General features: G+C 39.1%; 3 protein-coding genes across 3 annotated transcripts; 1 reads left to right on the top strand and 2 right to left on the bottom strand.

Annotated features, from left to right (window-relative positions):
• Positions 1-438: 438 nt before the first annotated feature.
• On the bottom strand, positions 439-6,192 carry PKNH_0212500 (conserved Plasmodium protein, unknown function; the record flags this gene model as incomplete). Its single annotated transcript, XM_002257761.1, has 1 exon — positions 439-6,192. The coding sequence occupies one exon, from the start codon at positions 6,190-6,192 to the stop codon at positions 439-441; it is 5,754 nt and encodes a 1,917-aa protein (XP_002257797.1).
• Positions 6,193-8,937: 2,745 nt separating this feature from the next.
• PKNH_0212400 (cation transporting ATPase, putative) lies at positions 8,938-13,902 on the bottom strand (the record flags this gene model as incomplete). Its single annotated transcript, XM_002257760.1, has 1 exon — positions 8,938-13,902. The coding sequence occupies one exon, from the start codon at positions 13,900-13,902 to the stop codon at positions 8,938-8,940; it is 4,965 nt and encodes a 1,654-aa protein (XP_002257796.1).
• A 2,324-nt stretch (positions 13,903-16,226) lies between these two features.
• On the top strand, positions 16,227-19,019 carry PKNH_0212300 (conserved Plasmodium protein, unknown function; the record flags this gene model as incomplete). Its single annotated transcript, XM_002257759.1, has 1 exon — positions 16,227-19,019. The coding sequence occupies one exon, from the start codon at positions 16,227-16,229 to the stop codon at positions 19,017-19,019; it is 2,793 nt and encodes a 930-aa protein (XP_002257795.1).
• Between the last annotated feature and the right edge of the window lie 53 nt (positions 19,020-19,072).

The following is a 19,072-nucleotide window of genomic DNA, read 5'->3' as shown; positions in this document are numbered from 1 at the left end:
AAAAAAAAAAAAAGCAAAAACAAATCGGCGAAGCGAAAAAAAGGGACAACTGAGAAGGGGGACGCAGTAACGTGTGCGAAATGCATGAAACTGCTTCCCCATTAGTGAATTAAAAAAAAAAAAATTCCTCTAGAATTTTTTTTAAAACTGTAGCCACTTCAAAGACATGTTTCATTCGAGCGGAGACCCTTTTCTTCAGAGCGCTTTTCCGCTCGACATGAACAAATGATTAACTTTGTAACAATTGGGGGCGAGCAAATGGGTTACATGCATCCAGTTGATGATCAATCTGTACAGCGTGGTGGAAACGAAGTTGTCCTCCACGGACACTCCCCAGCCTGAATAGCATATTAACGAATGTTCGTCATGCACACTCGTCGAATCTTTCACAGGTGGATGGTAATTCCCCCATACCCCCCCCTCTTCCCACAGCCCTCCTTAGAGGGCCTGCTCAATGCTAAATGACAACTTGGACTGAATTAAATTAAAAAAGTTCTTCAAAATAAGAACGTCTAGTATGGCATACTCCACACTGATGGAGGAGAGGGGCCTAAAGTTCCAGTTCATGATCTGGCATTCCTTGTTAACTTCCTTCTCTGGACATAAAGCTTTCCCGAATATTTTAACAGAATAACTCATATTCTTTCGTAGGTGAGGAAAGTACCCCTTCAGCTGCTCATAATATTTCAGGTAAATATACTCCAAGTCGTAATATTTGTGTATGCAACTATAAATCCCAACCTTTCCACAGCCACTGCACTTTGAGTTCAAATGTTTATCTATCAATGCTTCATTATTTTTGTATTTCACAAAATAATTAACTGGAAAAATATTCTTATAGCTTATGTCGTTACTTAGATTAAAGTTTTCTTTTCCTCTTTGTTCTTTCCTTCGGTTATCTACACAATGTGAACCACTCCTGTTGATGTATTGCACCTCCTCCCCTTCATTCAGATGGATCCCACAATCATTTGCGCTTCCACTATGGTCATCATTTTCGTAGACACTCTTCATGGCCCGCCTTAACAGAACATCCCAATCACTCGTACTGTTGCTAGTCATTTGTTCCTTCCCCAAAGGGAGCTCACCTGGGGCCCAGAGGTCAGTACGTTCTTCACCCTTATCAGTACTGTCCACCAATATGCTGTGATAACTTTCCCACTTGAGCATGACACAAATATCGTAGTACTTTCTAAAATGCAACATGTCGTTGTTTAGAAAGGCCACGCCAACTTTGATAATGTTTTGATCTCGAAAGAGGTCCGAAATGTAGTAATTAATTTCGTAATTTTCTACTGCAATTTTTTTCAAGTCAATTATATACAACACGGGGGTATCCTTCAATGCCACTTGAAAAATGGAAACGATAGCATTCTCACGGAATATGGTGCACTTCCATTCCGCGTCGATAAATATGACTCTCTCCTTTTTCTTTATGTGCTCATAAAGCTGAAGGAAATCTTCAAACGTTTCTAAAACTTTTACTACTTTTAAAGATGACCCTAAATCTTTTATACAAATAAAATTCTTCGGACACGAACATTTTCCGTTCCTCCTAATCAGATAATCAAACGAGTTCCTAATAATTTCCGTGTTAATCTTTTTTAGCTTTTCAAATACGTCGAAATATTTACACAGGTCTGTCAGTTTGTACACCTTCCTCGTGACGCTGTCAAACGGCATGACTTCCTCATTTTTGAAACAAAAATGGAGGTCATTAATAATTACGCATTCATTCTTCAGGAAGGAGTATATATTGTTATAGTTTTGACTGCACAACGGGTTGGCACCTGGAACAGGGGGGGCATCCCTCCCAACTGCACTCGTAGCAGTAATTTCAGCCCCATTTTCGAAGGCATTTCCATCACCGTTGGAAAACCCACTAGCGCTGTTATTTGCCCCGTTTCGATCTCTATCTCTGTACTCATTTTCGTATTGCCGCAAGTACGGTTCGTTATGGACAATATTGCTATTGTAATTCGTCTTCTTCATCTTCCTCGGCTTGAAAAACAAAAAATAAAACATCCGAAAGTCTACGTCTTCGGAGGAAATGTACAATGGGTATAAAAAGTACACAGCCAGAAGGCACGCCTCCAAATTCTTCTTCTTCAATAAAGCATTAAAATACATCTTCAAATACTTAGGGTTGTCATACAGGTAGTAAATTATGTACCTCCTGTCGAAGGTATTCACTAGATAATTGTAAGATTTATAATTTAGGTAATAAAATAGGTTTGGAAATTGTAGCAACTCGTAATTGAACATCTTCAGTAACTTTATTGCGTACTTTACGTTTCCATTTTTTAGCTGCTGCTTTATGAGTTCTAGCTCCAGAGTTCTGTTTCCCTTGCAACATTCTACGAGGTGTGAAATACGCACGTCGCTCTTTAGGATATCGCTGAGGTTGAGGCTGTACGGCACGTTTAGCTTCACTGGGTACGCTTCACGGTTTAGGAAGTTTATGTTTCTAACATGCGCGGGGTTTACTGGTGAACTACTCGAGGATCCGATAACCAGGGGAACACCAATCGGGGGAACGCCAATCGGGGGAGCGCCAATCGGGGGAACGCCAATCGGGGGAACGCCAATCGGGGGAACGCCAATCGGGGGAGCGCCAATCGGAGAACCGTTAATCATTCTTTCTTTCTCCCCCATACCATTGCCGTGTTGCCACCTCTCTGCTACATTATACACATCATTCGCAAAAGGATCGCCATTTTTGTCTTTCCAATTTGACTGCTCCCCCCGCTGCGACCACGTTTCCTGCTTGCACCCCTCCGAATAACACATTTTCACCCTATTGTTTGTATCCTCCCTCTTGCATATGTTATTCCTGGGAGTCGCACAGTAGTATTGTTCACCTTCACAATTGTTGTACGTAGGATTCATGTAATATTTAATGTTTCTGATGTGGTTGAAGTTCGGGGAATGGTTTACCTCTTCGATTCTTCCCTCTTCGGCTTGGTCGCCTTGTCGGGTTAGGCCTGCATGAAGGGCATACTCACTGTTGGTACCTCCATTCAAGCAGACCATATCTCCATAACGAAACTCCCCTATCTGTCCAGCAGCCCCTCTTCCGCTTCCCCCATCAGACGGCAACAAAAGGGTAGTTGCCACATCGGATGTTATTTCCACATTCCTGTTGTTCATATCGTAGTGTCTACTTTTTAGTATCCCCATTCCCATCCCTTGACTCCTTTCAACGGGAACACTTATACCACTGGGATGTCCTTGCGTGAAACTAACATTGCTGATGGGACAACTCTTCCCTTTGCTTGACTGTCTACTGTGATTCTCTAGATCTACCAAAACATTTTTTCGACCATGTTCCATGTTTTCCTGTTTACTCGACAAGGGATAATTAATATGTTCGTTCGGGCTATTCCTATAACCGTTCACTGTGGAATACAATTTGTTGTTTCTACTTCTGTTGCGGCCGCTGTAACTTCCACTGTTGCTTCCACTTTGGCTTCCCTCGTGGCTTCCACCATTGGTACCACTATTACTACTGCTCGTGATGCCCGCGTTTCTTCCTCCATTACCACTATCATACGTGTATCCTGTGTCCACATCCCCCTCAAGTCGCTTCCCTGTATTGTGCCCCTCCCCCAAGTGGACACGTACCGAGGAATTATTTCTCAACCTGTTACCGTTTGCATTTCCATAGGATAGTCCAGAACCTCCCCTCTTGCTTTCTCCAAAGCCATTCACATAATGTTCAGTTTCAATGTCTTCCAAAAATTTCATGTACAGGTCGTTGTGCTTTCTCCCCATTTCACTGCACTTGATCTTTTTGTAAATAAAATAATTCTCCTTCAAGTCCCTCTTGGAAATATCATTTCGAAAAAGATAACGATAAATATTGTACTTGTTTATGAACGGTAGAATATTTGAATTCAGCTTATTCGCTTGACATATAAATAGATACGAGCTGAGATCTAAGTACCTGTTCGGTATGGTCATCTTATACCTCTCGATTAGGAAAATAGCAACTTTTGTTACGTTTAAGCAAATATACGAAATGAACATATAAAGATGTTCCGTAACGAATTCATTTATCCCTATAATGACAGAATTTGGATTTCTTCCCCGTTCAAAAGGATCCATTTGTGCATTTTTTTTTCTTCCCCTTTGGCCTTTTTTTTTCTGACCATCCATTGTTGTACCGTTTCGTCGGCAGTTACTCTCCCCTGCATAGGGTTGGATTTGTTCCATTTCTGCATTTACATGGTTATAATCAGTATGCTCATCGACAAACACACTGTGCGTGTTGTTCTTAGAGTCGGGTTCCCTCCTTCCAAAGTCTCCCTCGTGTCCAAGCACTCCACTGGGTGTGTAAAATATCTTATAATACTGATCACATTCTGCTGCATCACTTTTATTTTTTTTTTCTTCCTCTTCGTTTTCCTCTAGGGAAGGAGAATTATTTCCACCGAGCAATTCGCAATCGATGAATTTCTTCAGCGCACATATTATGTGTCCTTTTTTCAAACTGTTATTTTTGTTAATGAATTCGACAAGGCCCCCTATATAAAACGAAATGCAGCTTCTCTTGTTCACGTGCTCTTCCGGCTGTCTACTCCAATTTGAAAAAAAACTGTTCACATGGTTTGCATTGCAATTTTTGTTAACCTTGGTACAGTCATACGATCCTTCATCAAAACATAAACTGAAATTTATGATTTTCCAACTTTTCCTTTTTGTGCTCAAGTGATAAAAATCAAATGCATAATTGACGTATAGACAGAGGGGTATATATAATTTGGACGTTTTCACGTTCTTCATCCTACTGTATAACTCTTCAAAATGGCCCTTCACTTCTTTGTAATTTTTTATCTTCCACACACATCGATCAGGATAACCCAACATCAACTTCGTATCATTCCTCGATTGGACATACTTTCCTACGTCAGTATATCCCCCGTGAAGTGCACCAAATGAAGCTCCAACTCTGTTATTCATATCATCTAACATTACATTCCTATCCCTATGGGGAGTACCGTTTGGATAATTTATTCTCGCATCATTTTTGTTACATTTCCCCCCTGTGTTGGTGCCTCTTCCTAAATGATCAACTGAAACTCCTTCCCCCTTTATGTCGCCACAATAATTTTGCACATCATCCGGATGGACCAAAAAAATTCTCTCGATATGTTTTCCCCTGTTTAACATGAAGTTAAAAAATTCTTCATCAACAATTACATTTTCTATTTCCACGGTGGTGCTACTCAACTGGGCGGGATTCTCCTGTGGACCATTTTGATCTACACACATCTTCACAAATTTCTTCCCTGCAGCCGTTTTGGTTGGCATAAATTTCTCGTTCCTGCAGCTTCCCCCGTCAAAGTCGTTTTCGTGGCCATTATCACAGGTTTGCGCGTTGTTCGGTGCAACATCGGGGCTCTCCCCTTGCGCCGAATGATTCTCATCACTTCTGTTACTTTGGCCACTCCTATTACATCGGCCATTTGATCCACCTGTGTGCACCTCTTTGAGCTTCAAATTCCTCAAAACGAACAACTTGATGTCGTAAATCCAGCTGAAGAAGCCAAAGGTGCACTTATCACTTTTTGCAATTTTTACATTCTTTATTCTAAAAAACGAATGAAACTCGTAGACATAGCATATAACGCTGAAGGCATATATGACGTCACATATTTGTTCATAAGTCGAATGGAGAATTAAAAGACCGCCACTTAATTTGTGATACGGTAGATTCTCCCTCGTTATGTATTCAAGCGCCTTGCTGGACATTTCTTCTTTCCTTCCTATCCCTTCATTCATGGTTATATATACATTTGACTTTTTGGTACATTTGGATTGGCCTCCGCTCAATCTGTAATCATCACTTCCATTGGACCCCTCATGCCCATCTCGCCTTTCTCCCTTCTGCAAAGCGAAGAGAGGATCACGTTGCACCAACTTTACAATAACATGGTAAAAGGCGCACAGAAAAATTTGTTCATAAAATTTGTTATTCTTGGTATATCGCATATGATGAGATAACTTAGAGGGGACATTTTTATTTAGGTACTTGAGAACAAATTTGTTCAGGAGATCCCTCCTTTCGATTATTTTTTTCTGTGTGTATTTCCTCTTGATATAATAAGTCAGTTTTTTTATTAAAAGTTCCACTGATAGCGTGTACTCATAGATAAGTTCCAGTTCGTTTTCTAGCGATACTTCTTTCATTTTTGTGTTATCCAAAGGTTCAATTCGTCCATATCATTTTTTTTTTTTTTTTTTTTATGTTGCCTTTTTGTTGTATGACGCTTTCGGAAAGGTTTCTCCGTGAACACGTAATGCTTCTTCTGCTCATGTGCGGTTAATCTGTTAAGCTGCTGTGTGTTCACCAATTGGATGGCTTGTCTACGTTTTTTTTTTTTTCTATTCCTTCCCTCCTTGTGTGTGTTTGATCTCTTTGCTATGTTTTCACGTTCAGAGTCTCAAGTAACTCTTATCAACCTTTGCATTATTCAGCGCGTGTTATATATATACGTATCTGTTTAGACAATCTTACACCTACGGTCGCCGCCTTCCAGTTGTTCTTTTCTGTTCAAGGTGGGTAGCCAATTTTTCTTTTTTCTCTCTTTTGGAAGCGAATTCCTTATACGCGCTATATGTGGTGCATACGTTTCCAGCGCCTTTTCCACAATGTTTCATTATATAGTTATAATAAATATGCGCCACATTATATAAGTTTGTAATTGTGGTCTCCCCTTTTCTCGTGTTTGCTATCTAAGTGAGACTATTCCGCATGCTCCTGTTGAATACGTTTACCTCCTTGTTAATTATTTCTTTCTAATTCAACAGATTTACATTTACGCCTTTTCCAAGCAGGGGCCCTAGAAAGTGTTTGTTTCTCTATTCGTTCTTCCCCCTCGGCTTCTTTGTACTTTACAGCTCCTTCTTTCTCCCTTAAATGCAAAAAAAAAAAAAAAAAAGTTAAATGGAAGGGAATTAATTTATAAATTTCCCTTTACCCCCCTTTTTTTTTCTCCAAATATGTCAATTCAATTGCACGTTCGAATAAGTACACTTTTGCTGTTTTGTTTGTCACATGAAAAAAAAAAAAAAAAAAAAAAAAGGGGATGTAGGAGTGGGGAAAAGGAAAAAAATGAAAAAATATTAAAAATATATTTAAAAAAAATAAAAAAAACAAATAAATAAACAGACGAACAAATGCGTAAACTCGAAAGAACAGTTAGAGATTGTTTCTACAAAAAATAACTGTGCAAATATTAGCGCCAAAAAGGAGTGTACGCAAAGATTGCCATATACACGCCAACGCGCAGGAGGGGGAAAACGTGTTTCAGCGCACAACAGGTAGGAGTACCCAATGGGAGCTATACACTCGAGTCAGAAATAAATAATTTCTCTCCTAGTTGACGCGCAGCCCCATTTATTACAATAACCCTTACGTGTTCAAATGTTGCAGAAGCAATATACGTAGAGAGAGTACAAAAGGAAAAAAAAAAAAAAAAAAAAAAAAAAATAGGGAAACTTCCGATAGAGGAAGGAAAATAGGGGAAAAACGTGAGAGCAAAAAATCAAAGAAAAAAATGGGTGAAAATGCCAGGGGAAAAATCCCGAATAAGAACTGACACACCTTTATATTTGCATGTAACTAGTGTGCATTAATTAATCAATCCGTTACTATCGCGTTACACTTGAAGGAAACAATAATTGATTCTAACTTCAACGATTTTACAGCTGTTGTGCACCACGGAAAATGAGAAAAAAAAAGGAAAAAGAAGGGAAAAGAGGAAATAAGGAAAAAAAAAAAAAACAAAAAGCAAAAACAACTCCATATTTTTCACTTCTCCCTTTTTTTGCGAGAATCTTATTTTCCACTCGTTACACAATTTTCTCTTTTCCAAAACAAACGGAAGAATTACCCCACTACACAGTTATAGCCCCCCCCGTACTAATCCGTTACATTTCCCCATATAACAATGCATGAAGGATGAAATTTCTCCACGCCGGCTTAACTTTGGAAAGTTCCTTTTGTAGTAAAACATGTACCTTACTTTCTGCACCAAACTGTGCGTAAATGAGGCATAATTAAAATAAGAAAAAATATATAATAAATTAAAAAATATATAGAGAACACTTCTCTTTCCACAAAAATATTCGCCAAACAGGGCCGCAATTCTAAGTGAGCTGTTGCGGAAAAAATTCATAACTTCTTCGGAACCTTCGCATATACGTGGAATGGTTGTACAGGCTTTTTATTTCATAAAAGAGTCATGTCAAATGAGTCTTCCCTGCTCTATATGTAGGTGTGCACGTACAAGTGTGCGTAAATCCGTTCCAATAAACAAAACGGTCTTTTAAAAAAAAAGTACACTTGTTAGGAAGAGGAGCAGATTACACCACCACACCCCCCTCGTAAGACAGCACACCTACATCATCTACACACGTTGGTACCACAAAATGGGCAGTGTCTCATGCGAGAAATTGAGTTCCACGGTAAGAGTAACCCCGTAATGGTATATACCTGCTCAGTGAAGTGTCTACGGAAGGTTATCCCCATCAGTACTAATCTATTACAAATGAAATATAACGGTCCCATCTTACACGTACTATTTGCACAAAGAATTTAACATGCTAACAGATTATAAAGTTTTTTTTTTTTTTGTATATATTTGTATGACCTGTTCGTGCTGCGTCAGCAGCGTGAATGGCCCCTACTCCCCGTGTATGGCTCTAAAATGAAGGCTCAGCGCGGGCTATAACAAATTTCACAGGAAGGAGCCCTTGCGCCTCATTCCCACACAGGATGCAACTAAGTGGGGATATCGAAAAAATGATAAAAAAAAGTGAAAAAAAAAGAAAAAAAAAAAAAAAGAAAAAAAGAAATAATTAAATAATGAAAGACATTCGTCATCACATTTCACACGCGCAACTCCCCGCTTTGCCGATTCTTCCTTCAGGTCACAAACTGACTCCGAAACGTTCGAACGCATAGAGTCTGATGCGCCTGATGAAGCCGCAAATGAGGTACGGCGCAACGACATCCAAAATCATTAAAGACAAAAACACAAACTGAAGGTGCGCATTTGGAAAGGAGACAAGAGAGAAGAAGTAATTCAAGTAGGGAATTATATTCATAACCAGAGCAAACAAGAAAATAAAATTTATACCAAAAATGTACACGATCTCTTTATTCTTATGAATAGGGGTCATAAAAGGTAACCCTTCATAATTACAGGAAAAAATGGATAAGTTGATGCAATAAATTAGGTAATATATACAGGTGTTCACCAGATTTGGAGAGAAATCTCCTTTCAAGTCTGGAATGTAATCAGATTCTCTATACGAACAAGCCAACTTCCATCCATAAATGAGGATAGAAAAATGGACAAATACTTGAGAGATCAAAGAACTCATAACGCTAATGTTGAATAAGGAATTGGGTGGCGAATAATTTGATATGTTTTTTAAAGGAGCTGTTTTGGAAATTAATACGATGAGAGATGTGTACAGTAGCGAAATAACCGTTGTCTGTGCGTCACTTAACTTTACCCCGTCTAGGGTCAAAATGGAAACAGAAAAAGCGGTTATGAGAGAATTGATAATCATCAACTTATACATCATTATAACTTTTGATAAGGCACACCTTCCGCAACAAATAATTTCCTTCACACATTTTATGTCATTTCCTTTATATGTAAATGGAGATGCTATGCTTGCTTCTCCCAATTTGATAAGCGGTAAGGAGTCGTCCATTGATTGCATCATATGTTCCAATTGCTTTTTCCTCTCATTGTATAATTTCATCTGTTCATAATACTTTGCATTTGCCAGGTTATTTGCTCCACTTGCAGATGCTGCGTTATATTGTGCGTTTAAATTATCGTAGGCACTTCGCAATCGGTGCTCATAATTTCTGGTGGCCCCTCCGTTGAAATGGCCAGGGTAGCTACCCACATGGGTACCACCCAAAAGCGCATTCGCGTGTTCTCCATTTAATTGAGTAGCCATATTCGCACCGGCATCATCTGGTCTAGCACTTTTGTAACTTATTTTTATGCTCAGTAGGGACACTCCAACATGTGCCGCCTTTAATGCCGCCATATCATTCGTCCCGTCTCCACACATAATGGTTATATTCCCTAATTTGTTCAAAGTTTTTATAATTATCTCTTTATTTTTTGGAGACACTCTACAAAATATCAGTCCTCTTTTTATCAGTTCGTCAAATATACCCATATCGTTCTCATAATTCGTCAGGAAATATTCGATTATATCTCCTGTGATGCACAGGGTAAAAAGTTGTTCGCACAATTTTATGTACTCCTCACATTCTATAAAGGGTAACATTTTTTTATTTTCCCTATTGATAAAGTACAGCACGTTGCTCGCCTTCTTTTTCTCCATCATTTTGATTAGTTTTTCACCTGCTTTTTGTTGGGATTTCATTTGCAGGGGGAGGTTTCGTATCAGTTGGATTGCCCTCTCGCGTTCGCATAGGTTAAAAGTATCTCCGTCACTTGTCAAACTGGTCGATGTGGTCTTCCCATGTAAGGCGTAATTTTCCCTGAGCTTTAAAATTAGTATATCCTTAACTTTTACAGAGGGAACAATGTTTACATCCTGCGAAACTTGACACGCAGTCAACGCATTATCCCCTGTTATCATCACGTTTTTAATTCCAGCCTGTTTAATATCAAGGATGTAACTCGGAGTGGATGCTTTTATTGGACATATAAATGTGAGGAAGCCACAGAAATGTAAATCCTTCTCTATGTCTTCCCTTTTAACATTTTTGGAAACTACCTTACTGTCCAACACATTGGCAGCTAGACATATGACACGGTACCCCTTAATCGATAAGCTATTCAATACTTGATCATAATTTGCGGGAATTTTTTTTAAAAATTTTTTCATCATTTCTGGAGATCCCTTACTAACCGCAAGGTACTGTTTAACCGGTTCGTTCTTACTACTGTCATTTTTTTTCTTCTTCTTTTTTAACCCTTCTAGCGTTGCCACATTTTCATTACAGGGATTCTTCTCCCCGTTAGGAGTGTCCACACATGTACCGGGGTCGGTGACCTCCTCAAACTCTTCTCCATACCAGTCGCACTCATACCCTTCGTGTAAAATGATGCATGTCATTCTTTGTAACTCTGATGAGAAGAAAAACCTCTTATAAATTTGGAAGTTCTCCACGCATGGGCCTTTCTCCCCCTTAATAGTCGTGCTGGGTGCCTTTTTCGAAAAAATGCCCAAGGATTTTCCCGCCTTTTCTTCGCTTCCCTGCGTAGTAACAGTTGAGGTCGCACTTGAGGTCGCAGATGCACTATTGTGATAATTATTCGTATGAACGTAGGTTTTGTCCAAACTCCTCATCATGCATTTCAACCTTTGGAAGGAATTCTTTTCCAGAGGATCTCCTAGGAGTTTATTGTTAACGGTGCATATTGAATGACATCCCGCGATAACTGCCACGGAAAGGAAGGGCACTCTCTGCTTGCTAATAATGGATTCATTTATTTCGTTTATCCTCTCCGTGTTTTTGTCAAAACCGAAGAGACCCAAAATTATCATATTGTCCTCCGTCAGGGTTCCCGTCTTGTCAAAAGCACATATATTAGATTTGCCAGAAAATGGCAACCTAAAAGGTTCCGTGCAGTAGATCTTTAAGTTGTACAGATAGACTATCGAAATGGTAACTCCTAATGATAAAGTTATGGGAAATTCTGGCGGGATGACTGCAGTGATTATATGCGAAACGGACAGAAGCAGTTTGTATAAATTTCTCTCGTGAGAAGACTGCAATACACTGTAAATTACGTATGCGCATGATGATAATGAAAATAACAGAAGGATGAAAAGAAAGATAATCGAATCTATGCTCGACGAGTTCACTTTCTCCGATGTGTTAATGATGGTCCTCACTAATTTTCCCTGATAAGTGGTGAATCCGTTTTTCAGAACAATGCCTATGCACCCATTAATGGGTATCTTCATATTATTAAATTGATCATTTTCATTTTTCGTTAGTAAAATTTTTGACCCTGCATACACCACATGTTTTTTGTGTTTATTTTTTATGTCGATTTTGTTTGTAAAAATGGAGTTTCCTTTACTTCCTCCCATGGGTGATACTCCCTCCATAGAATGTCCTGCCCAATCACAACATGTATCATTATCGCTGGTATCTTCCTGAATGTATTCCTCTCCTTCCGTCTTATCAATAGATGCCTTAATCAGAGGTATGGATTCCCCAGTAAGGATCGACTCATCCGTAATGCAAACCCCCTCCAACAGTAATGTCTCGCAGGTACATACATTATCCACACTATTAGTCTCATTGGATAAAATGTAAATATCCCCCGGTAGTAGCATATTCGACTTGATAATTTTCCATTGCAAATTTCGATACACATACACATTTTGCGCAGGGACCTTCATACTGTTTATTAAATTAAACTCCCTTATTCGTTTGTTAATCAATTGACCTTCCAACATGACCAATATGAAAATGGAGAAAATGCCAAAGTACCAATAGCTGTCTAGCATCCACAGAAGGATGCTAAAGAATTGAAAAATAAAAAATGGGGATAACATGGCCTCATAAAGTAACTTCTTAAAACAGGGAGAAGGAATGTCGTATATATTTTCTCCATACTTGTCCAAATTGTTATGTACAAAAATGTCATACGGAATTTCAAAATTGCTCTTTTTGTAATACGAAAGAAAAGGATCTGTTTGATCTACATTTTGTTTCCTTCCCCCTTCGATGGGATGTACTCTCTTTTTACTTTTCCGCTCGTCACCCTGAATAGATCTTCCTATCGTGCTGCTCCCTTCAATGGAGTGTCCTATCTTTGTCCCTTCCTCACTTCCCCTTTCTTTCCCAATGTAATCATAAGCATCTTCTATCTCTTCTTCAGATAATCTATTTCCCCCTTTGTTGCGGTGTGCCAATTGGTTTATTCCGCTTCTTCCACTTTTATCTAGATATAAACCTTCTAGTTGGCAAAAAAGCGTATTCACATTTATTCCCCTCTTCTCTATATTTTTTACATTTTCTTCTATCCGTTGTAATGTTGCGCTGGTGTTTTCATCATCGTAGAGAGACCCCATTTGATATTCTATGAGTCCCTTCCACTTTTGATAAAAGCACAAATTAAAATTGTCAAAATGCTTAACCGATTCGAAATCCAATGTTTCGTAATTGAAAATATATTTCTTATGTTTGTAAAAAAAAAATATATAATTTTTTCCCCTTTTCAGTGGAACTAACTCTGATTTTGGCTTGTACAAATTATAGTCTGTGTTAAACCTCTCTTTGCTTTTTACTGACAATTTGTCACTTCGTTTAACAAGTGGCTTAATATACACATGGGTGCATTTGTTCTGCACGTTGTACAAGTACTTGTCCTTGTCGCTGCTGTTTAAGCGACTAAAGGAGATGAATAAATTAACGCTCAAGTTCCACTGCGATAGGAGAAACGTTAGCACGTGGAAAAAAATAAATAAAAGTAAACCAACAAACTCGATGCTATAGAACAGATAGATCAGATTATACTTTCCTATTATAATCGGCTTGAATGTGTTTTCCTTTCCCTCTCTGTTGGATCCCTCTTCTTCCCCATTTGCACTTCCCTTCCTATTTATGAATTCTCTACTGTCTTTACTTTCACTTCCTTCGACTTTTCGCTCGTCCAAAGATTGCTTCTGCTCCTCCCCATGGAGGCCAAACGTAACTGCCTCCTCCACTTCATTTTCCAATTTGGCTAAGTACTCATAATCACCCGGCTTCGCATAAAATTTCTCATTTTTCAAAATGAAGTGAAGAAAAACGGCGTAGAAGAAAAACAACAGCACATCTAACCTTAAATGCGTTTTCTTCTTTCTATAAATCAGCACATGGTACTTATGTTTCATCTTTCCGTCCCGCTAGGTTCCGTGAGCACACGTACATATGGTCGTATGTATGCATAAGTATATGCTTACACATGTATAGCTCCCGGGAATACCTTCTACAATCTGTTATATGGGTCCTGTGTCATAGATGGTGTATTGTGCTTTTCTTCTCTTTTTTGGGGAATCCTATCAAAGGAACGGCATGACCATGCCGATGATGAGAGCAGCTTTCCAAGAGGTGAGGTGCAAAAGAGAAGTTGCACAAATTAACCAAAAAAAAAAGAAAAGGGGGGGAGGGACAAGTTTACGAATTTTCCCCACCAATGCGACTTCTACTTATCTGTTGCGTTAGAAAATATTATACTGTGTATATAAAAACAATTGTGTAAATTTGCAATCTATATGAACAAAAAAAAAAAAAAAAAAAAGAAAATAAGAAAAAACTTCTTATACAATTTTTACAGCAAATGCTTTCATGTTTATTCTTATGGAGTTGACCTTTCTTCGCACGATGTGATAATTTTTCAAAATGAAAATTAAAAAAAGCGCGCTTGGCAATTCTCTATTTTGTGAAGCAAAAAAATTTGCCCCCTTTTGGCTACCAAAAAAATACCATGTACAAGGTGTACACTTTTTAGCTCACGCGTTCGTGAATCTTTCCTTCATCGCTAAGTTTTGAGAAGAAGGTTATTCGAATGGCACTGCATAGGCAATGCGTGTGTACATATGTTTGCGTATGCACTTCTGATTATCTTATGCTTAATGTTCATGCTCATTATTTTATTTTATTATTTTTTCTGCGGCACCATATCCCTGTGGATTCTTCCCTTAGCTCTTATTTCAGGCCGCCCCTTTTTTTCACCTTGCCCCAAGGGCTCCCATAAAGGGTGTTCACAGTTCGTACTGCAGGACCTAGGGCACAACACCAGAAACCATTGTGCTGAGCCCCCATGCCTTCACATTTTACAGCGTGTCAAAGTCTTCAGGTGCGGGAATACACCGTAGTGCACAGATTTGTTTCTCTCATTTATACACTCATAGAATGGAATTTGCTAATAAGGGCAATTTTTTTTTTTTTTTTTTTTTTTATTACTACCGCTTGCCACACCTCAATTGTGAGCCTATTTTTTCCCCGCATATTGGAAGAAATTGCGCTGACGGAAGGGAAATAACTGTATAGCAAGTGTATCCGTGTATATGCATGCGTATGTGCGTGTGCTTGTGCAGGCCCTGCTTTGTTCCACTTCGAACGGTTGCTGAAATTTCTATTTTCATTTTTAACAGAAATGGATTACGTTTTTTCTAATTTATCCTTTTTTTTTTTTTTTTTTTTTTTTTTTTTTCTCCCTCTGGATGCATTAGTTGGTTATCTGACAAATCTGTACGCACATTGTGACATGCGCGAAGGGATGCATTGAGGAAACAGGCTAGTCAGTGCTTACTCCGCTACTGCCAGAGTTTCCTCTCTTCGCCATTATGTTACATGATTACCTTTTTTTTTTTTTTTTTTTCCAAAATTGCGTGCAAGTAATATGCACAACATGCAAAAAGAACCCAAGAAAATATCCACCAGGGCAAAAAGAGAGAATTGTAAAAAATAATTTGTGTAGAAAACAACGGAGCATGATACGAAGGACGCAACACAGGTGTTAATATACCACCTTGGGGGAAAATGAAAAGGTCAATGGAAATGTAAAACTTTCCATTCCTTTATGATTCATTACCCCTCGCATATGTAATCCTTCCACCTGATCGCACTTATATTAAATTCCTAGTTAGAATGTGCCATTACCTTCAGGCATCCATACGTACGAAGCTCCCGGTTGACACTCCGTTGCATGGGCGCATCTGGAAGTGCACTCGCCTTTTGCAAAATTGGGACAAACAGTGAACGGATCGTTAATTCGACAATTTTTTGTTCGCTACCCGTCAGCAAATTCCCTCACCTGACTAATTCAATTTACGCGTTTGACTCACCAAACAGTGATGTGAGTACCCTCTCCATACAATTGATCCATTTGTTTTAGTATCCTCCCTTCTTATATAGGCACTTGCAAGAACTGTTCGCTTGTCCATTTTTTTGTTTTCGTGATCTTTTGTTTTTGTGTTTGTTTGTTTGTTTGTTTACTTTATTTTATTTTATTATTTTTTTTTTGTTTTTCCATTTGTGTGATTACACATTTGTTTGTTTTCCCCTGAATTGGCTACTTCTTGTTTCGTTGTACATTTACCTACTGCAGCCCCCATTGGGAATAGTTTTGTCCGCACTGTGCATATAACTTTCCAAAGGAACAGAAGATAACCCCCACCACAAAAACAGAACAAGTTACGAAGGCGAAAACAAAATGAAATGCAAAGAACAAAAAGCGTATCTACAGTTCGTAGAAGAATTAAAGAAGGAGTTCCCACTATTTCGAAAATACACTGATGATTTTTTTTATAGAAAAAAAAAGGAGGAAACACAAAGGGGAAATGAAAGCTCAAATTTTTTTTCGCAAAATGGGGAAGCCCCAAATGACACAAAGGAAGCGTGCAACTCCTTCGTGAGAGAAATGGAGACCTCTTTCAATTCGTTGGAACAAAAAAACAGAATCAGTTGTATATGTAAATTATTTTTAAATAACTATAGCCCATTCACAAATGGTTACTATAATTACGTTGACACAAATTATGTGAGTTCCTCTTTGGTCCAAGAGGCTATGGAGAGGTACGTCGAATGGAGGGAGTCCGGGGGTGAAGAGTCATTCGCGCAGGGGCATATCAGTGAAACCAATGCGGTCAGTGTAGTTACACCACCTCGCTTAGTCGCCAGGAGGCCCCATAAACGGGAAAGCGTTGGGGATACCGGGAATGCACTCGGGTGGGACAACGCCTGGGCTAGCGATAGTGCAGGTGAAAATGTGATTGCAAGTGTTTGTCGTGATGTGGCGGATAATGTGATTGACAATGTTAATGACAATGGAATTGGCAGTGTTCGGGGCGATGCAAGCGCTGCTGAGAGTAGTAGCCCTCATAGTAATCCCCGTAGTAGCCCCCGTAGTAGCCCCCGTAGTAAAGCGAGTGGCAGGCGCACAAAAATCGGGAAGAGAAGCAGAAAATCCTACGAAACGGGCGCAAAGGTGATCGGGAAGAGCCCCCGCAGAGGAAAGTACTCGGACAGAGGGGTTAATGCGAAACGGGCGAAGGTGTGGGAGGGCTCCGTAAGAGTAGACAAGGGGGGGGGTCCAAAAGACGGAGAAGATAGCCAAGTTATCAATGGGAGTAGAAGTAGTAGGAGTAGAAATAGTAGGAGTAGTACTAGTAGGAGTAGTAGTAGTAGCAGCAGTGGTAGGAGCCTCTCCAGGGGCAGCAACTGGTCCAACGGAAGCAGGCACTCCAATGCAATGGGAGATCTAAAGAATTGCGTCGAGGAAGAAATGGACAAGAAGGATGACCTTGGCTTCTGCGATATTTCGCTAGTCCCCTTTGCAAATGAGACATTTTACATAAACTACGGATGTGTGGGCACGAGCAAACAAACGCACAAAGCAGGAAGCGTGTTTGTGATTGACGACATTGGGGGGGGATGTGAAAAAAATGAAATTGCGAAATGTAAAAGACGAATAATATTCGGAAGAGAAGGAAAGAAAGAATTTTTGCACAACATAAGTTCTAATTCAATTGTGAAGGGATGGATTTATAAGGCCGATTCAGAACACAAGTTTTTTCACGTTAGACTTTTCTCCGTGAGGAATACGCCAGATGGGAGTAGCGGTAACAAGACCACTGATGTAACCGAAAATTCAAAAACTGCTAATTGTGGCAGCGGTGCAGGAGTGTTGGACGACCACCATGTGTATGCTTGCCTACCCTTCCAATTTGTCAGTAAGTTCCAATTTGTGGACAGCCTAGACATGCATGGCCTCCGCCTGGAAGAAAACCTAGACAGCTTCATAGGCATGAATATAAGAGCGAGAATATTCGACGATAGAGAATACATTCGCTCTCATTTTGAAGACCTCTTGGGGAGGTACCAATTTCACTTCTTCCTGACCCTTCAGTCCAAGGGGCATGACGATCACATAAAAAATGACAAGCTGGGGTTCCTGTCGACGGAGTTAAGTGTAAATAATTTAACGGGCCAAAAGAAATTGGGAGAAAACATTCGCAGTGAAGTAGACAGTATGTTGGTAACCCGTCTAAACGTCCTCCTATTTTCTTGCAAAAGATTTATGAGCAAAGAAAATGTAAAGTATAAGGAAAAATATTTGTTCCTAAACCTTCCGCATCTGTCATCCCTAATTAATTTCAATTTTAGAAATAATTTTTTCCAAACGCACATTGGAAATGTGACGACGAGGAAGCAAAATTTAATTTGGTCTGAACAGAAATTTATGGAAGCTTTAGAAATTTACAAAAAAAATAGTAACTACTACAACTTTTTAAAAAATTATTTTACTTTCCATTCTGGATCAAGTACATGTAGTTACGTCTACCTCAGTGACGTGGACAAATTTGAGACAACAAATAATGAGCACACTGCTCCTATCAAAGTGGAAGCGAATAAACATGTAGAAAAAGAGGAACAGAATGAAGGTAATCCAAAACAGAGGAACTACATTTTAGAGAAAAAAAAGGAAAAAATCATCCCGGGGAACAATTTTGGTAACCTTAAAATGGACGGGAATAAAAGTACGAAATGTTATGAAGATTATTGGTTCTCATTATCCGATAGGGAAAAACATATAGTGGATAAGATTCCCTTTCTAAATTCTAGTGTATACAAAACTAAGTGGATATATGATTTTTTTAACTGCATTAAGTTAACCATTAATTTGAATAATCATCACCTTTGGGGGAACTTCCTGCTGAGCTTGGTGCTTCTAGAGTTGAGCTGCTACACGGAATCTTTCCTTTTTCTCTTCAGAATTTTTAAAATAAAAAAAATGTTTTTGGAAAGCTACAAATTGAAAAATATTATCTGCACAGTCTTCATAAGACGATTAAAAAAATACATCGCAAAGGAACATCTATGGAATGTCATCGTAAATTACAGAGAATACGATTTGTTCAGCATGAGAGAGGACAACTGTGATGAGTACTGCAGGAATATATTTGAGCGAAATTTAAGTCTCTTATGTGCTCTCGAAAAGGGGTAGTTCTGTTTCTTAAGGTTCGCATAGCTGCCTTCTATGTGACTTCCCGAAGGGGG

Source organism: Plasmodium knowlesi (assembly GCF_000006355.2).
Source record: "Plasmodium knowlesi strain H genome assembly, chromosome: 2".
Taxonomy (NCBI): Eukaryota; Apicomplexa; class Aconoidasida; order Haemosporida; family Plasmodiidae; genus Plasmodium; species Plasmodium knowlesi.
Note: the sequence above shows the minus strand (reverse complement) of the source record. Positions and strands in the feature narration are given on the sequence as shown.